The following is a 9,300-nucleotide window of genomic DNA, read 5'->3' on the forward strand; positions in this document are numbered from 1 at the left end:
TTCTCGTTGGCGCAACTTGACAGTTGATGTTTTCGTTGTCAAAAGATGGATGCGAGTAAGATAATCGATTCTTTTGTCTGCTTTTGCATCATAAGATGTAACACCAGCCTCTGTGAACATTAAAGGAGAACTTTACCTTGCATGAAAAACCGCTAAGTGACATTTAGTGCTTTGTTTTTCCCGAGTAAAGGAAGGTTAAGCCCGTCTTAGCCCACCTACGGACCTCCTTTTGTCTCCGTGTTGTTTTTATCAACATGGACATGTACGGATACAGCGGGGTCTTCTTGGTGAAAAGATTCCTGGCTGATGGCGTTTCTGAAGTCACAAACATGTCTGATATCAACAATGCGAATCCCCACGGCTGCGACAACGGAGCTCTCACGGACAGATTCGGCGTCTTGATCCAGGGACTGCTGGCTATCGTTGCCTTTAGTACTCTGATGTGTGAGTATCATTACATTTCTCTGTAACAGCCTCAATTTCATAGTGTTGCTGTGATTATTCAGGTAGAGGATTCATGCAAAAACTTGCTTTTAAAAGGCTATACTAATCCACGTGGCGATTTGTTGACGTTTGAGCCTCATTAGCATTGCATCAAATTCCATTGTCAAATATGCTAATTTAATATTACTTGTGACAAAATAAACATGCCCAAACTAAATATTTCCTAATATGATTTGGCAAGTAAAGGTTCTTTGTTAAATTCGGTATTTATGATGTACTGTAAAAATAACTGTATGAATACATTTGACCATTTTTGTTATATGTCATCGCCTCTGAACATCTACCACGTCCACATATTAGACTATTGGTCTGAGCGGTAGTGATGTGTGTGTGAATACTTTCTTAATAAACATATTGTGATATAAAAACGCACGGTTTGTGCCATAGCTTTATGCTGAGTTTGACGTTAAGACAGACGTTAAACGTACATAATAAGTTATACTTAAAACACTATGTGTGCACATGAGCAAAGAAGCTGCACAAATTGCCATGTTTTTTAGGAAAGTGTCGTCATGGTCCCTATCTCTATTGTCCAAGGAATAAGTCATGATTGATAAATTGATTTAAATAAAACAATATAAAGTGAAATATAAAAAATACTTTCCCAATGTTTTTGAGTGCATGCCTTAACAACAAACCAAGATGCCTCTTAACAGTTGAAGTGTGGATGTAGGCCTCCTCTGAACAAAGGCTATTGACTGCTAAATAGCTTGTGATTCTGTGGCAGCTGACTTGGGGAATGTTGATCTCACCCGTTTTGCCAATACCACTGCAAATGACTCCAAATATAAGCTTACTGAATTATGCTACATGTTTTCTTTTCTCAGAATTCAGAGTTTATAAACATGCTTAATGTCAATTATTCTTTGCTGGATGCCAACATGCTACATGGAAATGACATGCATGTAAATGCCTGTGTACATTGTGTAATCCACTTATTTGATGAGTGTCAGATATGATCTAATAATTAGAGTGTAGTTTCAAAAGGTCAACGTAGTCATGGATATTTAATCAGATGGGTTCAGAGCAGAAGAATCCTCCAAGCAGTGAAGTGTTGCAGAATCAGGCCAGGCCTTTAGGGTGATTGAGATCAATAAGCTCTAACCTCCTCTCAGTTACTTATTAGTGGAGAAAATCAATACCCCCCTCCTCCCTTTTTTTCTTTTCCTGTTCTCAGCATGATCACAAGTGCTGTTCCTGGTCGAACCATATGCATTGGTTAATATTTATACCATATTATTGTGTGCAGCAGAGCATTAAGAGCCCTTCAGCTCTGTTCACAGTGATGGTATGCCAAGTCACAGCCCAGCCTGAACCATGCATCCCTTTTACTTATCTATGTTTAGAGTACTCTTCCTCAAAGCTATTCTTGTGAGTTTCCTGCCATTGACTCGTCATTATTCTTGCACTCACATACTGACAAAGGCTTAATATATAAAGAAAAGCTGCCACAGTTTTACAACTAAAAATGATTGTCGTATTACTGTTATTTATTTTTATTTAATTGTCTAGAAACAACCATTTAAAAAAATTGTGATTAATGCAAAATACCATTCACAATTTCCTAAATCCGGAGGTGACATCTTCACATAACTTGTCTTATAAAACCAACATCTAAAACACAACATTTAATTATCAGGTATTTAAAGCAGAGAAAAGCAGCAAATATTGACTTTTTGAGCTGGAATCAGATCATTTTGTGCTTAATGAATGACTTAAAAGATTCACTGATCTTCACAATTGCTGATAAATAATTTTCTTATTGTCTCAGCTTTAAAGGAATAAGGCTGATGTTGCATTATTTGGCTTAGGAAGTTGCAGGAAAAAGTATATTTACACTGCACACTGAAAAAACTTGAGTTTACAGATGTAACATGCAGGAAGCCTTGCCGCCGGTTTCACATGCTGAGTCACGTTCTCCAACCTTGTTAGATGACGAGATAGAGGAACAGTCAGCGTCTGTTCCCCCTGAGACCGGTGACCTGGAAACACGTTTTGTGGTAGCTTTAAATAACGATATATGAATGTCTGTGTTTCATTTGTCCTCACTCCCCCTCTGCAGTTTGTTTGACCACCATGTGATGGTTTTGCAGAATACACGCAAGTCTGGTGGAAACATTATAGATTAATTGATTGATTTTCCTTTTTTTTATTCGCAGTGAAAAGGTTCCGAGAGCCTGCAGGGATCAGACGACCTTGGAGAATATGGTCAGAAATACTTATTGTCTTTTATTCCACTTTACTGTCCTACGTTTTTACATTAGACAGACTTGCATAGATTAGATAAGTCTTTTAAAATAAAGAAAATGTTGGTGACAATGATGTTAATGCAAACATAACACTGAAAATTATCATACTGTATCTGCATTCCCTTTCCTAAATCTTACTACTCCCAAGTGAACCCAACCAAACATATTCAATGAAATAATTGGTTTTTTTATCGCTTTTTCTAGGTTTTATGACACATCAAAGCAGGCCATCGGTGCTCTTTTCATCCACTTTGCCAACGTCTTCCTGTCCACGCTCACTGAAGAAGACCCATGCTCCCTGTGAGTTATTTATCTGCACAAACAAGTCATGGTACCATCAGGTCCGACTGTCACACGGCTCTCACTTCTCATATATCTTCCTGAAGGTATCTGATGAACTTCCTGCTGGATGCCATGCTGGGGATGCTCGTCATCTGGCTGGCTGTGAAGTTGGTATCCAAACTGGTGGAGTACAAGCAGTGGACGCTGCTCATGTTTGGAGAATATGGTATGAGTTTAATTCAATGCTTTACGTTCGGTTTCCATTATTTAAAGTCCATAACATGAAATGCAAGAGGATTCTCAGTGTCCGACCACTGGAGGGCGCTGGAGACCCACTGAGGGCATTTAGGGAGGAGAGCCAGTCTCCAGCTGCTGCCTCTGGACCGGAAAACATCCCCAGTGGCTTCAGAGGGGGATTATCTCCTTGCCAATTATTAAACTCAATACTCTACTGTTGTTTTTTACTTTGCATTCCTTCCTTCTGTGATGGGAAAAATTCACAAAAACAAATTGCAAGGCTGATTTTAAGTTTGTAATTAAGTTGCTTATCTCATTATTATTATTATTATTATTATTATTATTATTATTATTATTATTATTATTATTATTATTATTTATTTTGGAAACTGGTTTCTTTCTTTCTATTTCTCAATTTTCTCTCTCTGTCCTTGTGTCTTTCTCCTCCCTTCTTCCTGTCTTAATGACAGACTTGTCCTCTTTTGTGTCTGCTGTGCTGAGACACCTGTGTTACCTTTGGAAAGCTTCTGGTTTATATCCTACTCAAGATGCAAGACAGTTGGTATCATTTTACCAGCAGGAGTTTAGGTTGTTGGATAACTGAAGCTCCTGTGCTGTAGTCGATATTGCTTTTCTGTTCTGTGTTTTCTCATTAAAGTAAATAAAATGAAAGTAAAATAATAATATACATTTAACTAACGAATAAATATTTTCACAAAAACAAAGATTTGCTAATGATGTAAACAGGCTTTGCTTGAAATATGTAAAAACTTGTGTAGATGAAGCTTTCTGATGGTTTCCCCCCCCCTCCTCTCCTGCAGGGGACCCTCCCCAGGCGGCAGCGTGGCTCGGACAGTGCGGCATCTACCTGCTCATCATGGTGCTGGAGAAAGGTGTAATCAGTCTCGTGCTGCTCGTCCCTGGCTGGTCCAAAGTAAGAGCAACTCGTGCTGCTTTCAGGTGCTATGGGAAAGATGCCATCCAGTGATATTACATACTGACGGCAGGGGGGGTAATCACATGGACTTAAGGTCAACTGAATCACAGGTTTTTTTTTATTTTATTGTAACTTAAAAAATATGTGTTTTCAGTTTTCTCTTTTCAAACTAATCTTTGTCATAGCAGCAGATTCCCTTATAAGGAATAAAGGTGTGTAATTTGTATCTTTCTTATTCATCCATTTAAAGATAAAGGGAGTGTGCAGAAAGCTCTGTGTTTATAGACCAACTTCCTTTGTTTAGAGATAGTCTACTCTTACACATACACGGATCATAAATATTAGTTTATTTAATAGTACCTCTGTTTGTTCTGGTGCAGGGTCAAATGTTTAGGGTCTAATTATGTCTTACAACTCCAACATAATGTTTTGGTTCGTTTGTGAATATGATCCACTTCATCACGGCCCCATGACTTGAAATGAAGAAGTTGAACAATATAATGTGTTTTATGTGGTTTCCAAAGACTCTTTATTGAAACCAAAAGTTAGTTTATCGTCACAGGAGCTTCTTCTCCCTCAGCACCTTTAAATCACCGGATGTCAGAGTGTTAATCTCTCCTCTCTTCTCCTCCAGCTGCAGGAGGTGTTGCTGGGCTACATCGCTGACCCTCAGCTGGAGCTGGTGCTGGTCATGCTCATCGTGCCTTTTATAGTGAACGTGAGTATTCATTTCATTATCTTACCTTATTGTATGTATATATTTTTTATATTTACATCACATTACATTACGCCCCCCCTGCAGTCCATCATGTTCTGGGTGGTGGACAGCCTGATGATGAGGAAGTACAAAACGATGAAGAGCCTGGACGACTCGTGTGACGTGAAGAATGCTGACGAGCTGTCCTGGGCCAACAGTGAGGAGTCACGGGTAAGAATAATACACACACACACACACACTCACACTCACACTCACACTCACACTCACACTCACACTCACACTCACACTCACACTCACACCCACACACACACACTCACACTGGTGACATTATGGTTGCTATGCATCACACATGTTCAGACTTTCCAATCGGCTCCGGTGAGTTTTGGTTTAAGCGCTGGTTTTTCTGGGAAACCGTGACAGGCCTTGTGTTGCGTTCAGGGACACCCCCTCCACACAGCACAGAAGCCATGTCTCTCTCTCCTCTCTGAGGACATACTGTTTGGGAGCATGACCCCCGTGTTAAGTGGGACAAATGTTTACCCCCCCTCCTGTTTCCTTCTCCCTTATCCTCTGCCAGCCAGTTATAAAATCCAGCCTTCATCCCGGGAATAAAAGTGACATTTAGGACTTGTTTCCACACGCTGATGCTATGGAAAACGTGGGGAAGTGGAGGAGGACACATAGAGGGGCTTTCACTCAGACGAGGTCTCAGTTGTGGTGGTGGGCGAAGATAAAGCCACAATGCTGTTGTTGTTGCTGGTTTTGCAGCTTGTTCCAAAGAAAGAAGTCAATCGCTCGCCACACACACACACACACACTTATCCCCCCTCCATTGATTTATTTAAAATTCAAGAGATATGAGCAATCATAAAGTGACTCTGTACTTAAATACAGCCCTTAACTGCATGATGGAAATGTGTTGCTTATAGCGCTGCAAACAATGATTTAATGTATTATTGATTAATGTGTCAAACCTTTTCTAAATAAAACAATTAACCCTATCAAATATTTAAAATATATATATATATTAAAACATTAAAGATAAAAAAATATATACAAATATATATATCATTTGAATGATTGCATCCCTAGTGCTACTATGCTCTGTATGAGTCATTTTTGCACGTCTTCTCTTTATCCGATTATCTGAATTTGTACCGCTCTGCAACGTAGCCTTTATGTGATCTTTCCCACATGTCAAACCCGAACATAAAACAACATATGGAGGTTTATGATGCTGTAAATGTTATATAGTTGTGGAATCTTTATCCTATGGGATTTGAATCCCTGCTGCTGCTGCTGCAGTAGAGCACATCTTATAGGCTGCAAATAATTTAAGATATTTTCCTCTTCAGGCGGGGAATGCAAAGCTGAGATATTTTTCTAAACTAAAGCCCCTGTGTTTAACTGATACCAAGATGGACAAAGGTATCAATGAAACCTTTGCTTTGCTGTATTGTATGCAATGCCTGTTGGTGGTCTAGTCCCATTTTTCTATGACATTTTGATGCTTATTTCAAGACATACATGTGATAAAGCGGACACCATCCTCCCCTACTTTTCACTCCACTACCTTTATCTGAAAGCTCTAGTTACTTTATTGGCTTATACACAATATAAATAAACAAATAAATCAACTATGAATCCATCAGCAGTATACGAGGTAATGGAGGTAAAAGATCTGAACCGGTCTTCCGTCCTCCCTCAGGTGTTGCTGAGTGTGGAGACGGACACAGACGAGGCTTCGGAGGGGGAGGAAGACACCGGCGATGGCGGACCTTTTCTTCATGTGCAGTATTCTGGAGGACCACTGAGGCCCAGCTGGGTGGTGGTGTAAACCCAGGTGATGCTATCCACACACAACACACTCTTAAGAGCCTAAATATGAGCAAACCCAAAACAAACCTTGCTTCCTTAACTCCTCAAAGCTCTAAATATCAGCTTCCATGTACGCATAGGCACAATTAAAGGTCTTATAACTTGTGAATGTGAAGCCTCAGCTGCCTTCCTCTGCAATGAGCTTTACTCAGTATAGGCATGTACATCCAATAGCATTTTTTGGAAGCTCTTCATCCTCTCACCTTGCTGCCTCTGTTTGCTGCAAGGAACATCTGACAAACCACAACTGAGCGTGTGTGGAGAGAGATTATTAAGGAGGGCAGCGCCAAGGGGCTGAATGTGCGGGTGGTAATGACAAAGACTGAAATAAATCTGTCTTCACTCCACACCGGGGACTTTTGGGAATGATGTTGCTCTAAAGAGAGTCATCTATCGTCGATCATATTCCAAAGAGGAGCAATTAAGCAACGTATTCATATATAAGCATTCACTCTGTCAAATATAATCACTTTAAATCCACCTTTTTAATTAAGGCATGATTATAGCCATTCCGGCGAGGTCTCCCTCTGGCTGTTTACTTTAGGTTTGAAAGGTGGTTAATAGTTTTATCATGTGATCATATGGGTGCTGCAATCATGACGGACCAAATATGTTGAAAGCAAGGATTTTTATGGAAAAACGTGAAGCTTTTTGCAACAGGTTGCTTTTAAAGAAATTAATATATCTGGAAAGAAATGTAATCCTCTTTAGAAGTTTCAAAGGGCCAGATCACACTATGTGCAATTATGTTCATATTCGTTGAGCACTTGTAGTTGTACTTAATGTGTATTCGGGCCACTGTTTTACTGGGGAAAATCCTTGATATTTCTTTTAGATTAATGTTGGAGAATTTTGACAAAAAGCAAAAAGTCCCAATTTGACAAGGAAACATTGCAATTATAAAGTCATAACTGCATGAGACAAATTGTGGAGAAAATCCTTCTGAATGTCATATTCCAATGTCAGTTCCCTGAATGTGTGCTTGAGTCTCCCAAAGTGTTAGTTGGGCCTTCTGGGAAATGCAGTTCTTTGCTGTCTTTCCAATATGTTGAGAAGAACATTATCACTCTCATGTCTGTAATCAAAATATGAAGCTGCAGCTGATTAGCTTAGCTTAGCATAACAACTGGAAACAGGCGGAAACAGCTAGCCTGTCTCTGTCCAAAGATAACAAAATGCATCTACAGCTCTTAAATTAGCACAACGTTTTATGTATCTGTACAGTTTCACAAAGGGTTACATGGGGGACTATCTCTGTCTTCTGAACTTGCTACCGTTGTACAGAAACAGTCTAGCTGTTTTCCACTGTTTCCAATCTTTATGCTAATCTAACAAACGTCTGGCCGTCACGTCATATTTAACTGACAGATATGCCATAAAGATGGTATCAGTCTTTGGCAAGAATGACTGTATGCATATTTCTTTAGAAAACAACTTTTTTTAAATTTCCATTTTTGTATTAAATCAATCTTACTGTTTCTAAACATTTCCAACTCCTTTCAAAGTATTCAGACGTTATTGTTGAAATGTCAGATTTCTTCTGCATTAAGAATTGCCCTACTGATGCTCAGTGGGATCATACTGTAGCTGTGTATCAAACTTTGCAAATTATTGCACATTTATTATATTTATTCCGTTTATATCTTTTATGTATTTTACAGTAAATTGTGGTTCAACATGTGATAACAACATTGGATGTTTTTTAGTGATTATCAGGAATGGTAGAATTTTGAAAGGGGGAAAACAAATTCTCCTGAACACATATACTGTATGTCCTAATAGCCAAAGATTTGATATACTTTGGCTGTATCTTTTATTTTGTATTCCCTTGTACCTTGTGTATGTTTTTTAATAAACCAAATGATGAACATCTGTATGAAAAGGCACGCCCTGTCATTAACAGAAAGTGCCGAATGAATCTCTTTAATCTGCACTGTGAATAAAGACGATTGACACATGAGCTGGTGTCAAATTCCTGCGCTAGAAATGGAGGGGGGGGGAAGCAACGTGATGGCAGACATCCTGAGCATGTACCTGGCCACAGCACACCTGTGTGGGTGGGGCCAACAGCCCTGTGACCTCCAGCTGATGACAGGGAGCTCCATGGAGCTGTGTGTTTGTATGTTATGTGTGTGAGCCGTGCATCTAGTCATTGGCGCTGGGACAAGGGGGTTGTTACCAGTCCCCGTGGTAACCAGGTGTGATCCTTACCTCGATGTCGCCATGTTTAAGAGACGCCGACATACATATTTGGGGTGTGGGAAAAAAACATGCATTCCCAGATGGGTGCAAAATGGATGTTTGTTTTTTATATTGCACATCTTATCAGCTTTAAATTATGGTATCATCACACATTTTCCTTTCATATTTCTTTGAAACGTTCTGTTTATTTTTTTATATAATATAGATTTTTGACTTGCTCTACATGTATATTCACTCCTTTTTTACAACTTAATTCCCCTTACTGTGTTAACGTGTGCACCGTTTTACACCTC

General features: G+C 39.4%; 1 protein-coding gene across 1 annotated transcript; it reads left to right on the forward strand.

Moving 5' to 3' along the window:
* On the forward strand, nucleotides 1–8,765 carry tmem110l (transmembrane protein 110, like). The gene is made up of 8 exons (XM_063905667.1): nucleotides 1–444; nucleotides 2,664–2,712; nucleotides 2,958–3,053; nucleotides 3,140–3,261; nucleotides 4,094–4,206; nucleotides 4,844–4,927; nucleotides 5,012–5,137; nucleotides 6,636–8,765. The coding sequence occupies exons 1-8, from the start codon at nucleotides 255–257 to the stop codon at nucleotides 6,762–6,764; spliced, it is 909 nt and encodes a 302-aa protein (XP_063761737.1). The 5' UTR covers nucleotides 1–254; the 3' UTR covers nucleotides 6,765–8,765.
* Nucleotides 8,766–9,300: the final 535 nt, after the last annotated feature.

The sequence above is a fragment of the Eleginops maclovinus genome, chromosome 17 (genome assembly GCF_036324505.1).
Source record: "Eleginops maclovinus isolate JMC-PN-2008 ecotype Puerto Natales chromosome 17, JC_Emac_rtc_rv5, whole genome shotgun sequence".
NCBI lineage: Eukaryota > Metazoa > Chordata > Actinopteri > Perciformes > Eleginopidae > Eleginops > Eleginops maclovinus.

What these genes read in the sequence shown, in the direction of transcription:
- tmem110l (XM_063905667.1), top strand. Translation starts at nt 255, where the DNA reads ATGGACATGTACGGATACAGCGGGGTCTTCTTGGTGAAAAGATTCCTG. An exon ending in TGCCTTTAGTACTCTGATGT is followed by an intron (nt 445 to 2,663) that starts GTGAGTATCATT and finishes TTTTATTCGCAG; the next exon opens with TGAAAAGGTTCCGAGAGCCT. An exon ending in GCTCATGTTTGGAGAATATG is followed by an intron (nt 3,262 to 4,093) that starts GTATGAGTTTAA and finishes CCTCTCCTGCAG; the next exon opens with GGGACCCTCCCCAGGCGGCA.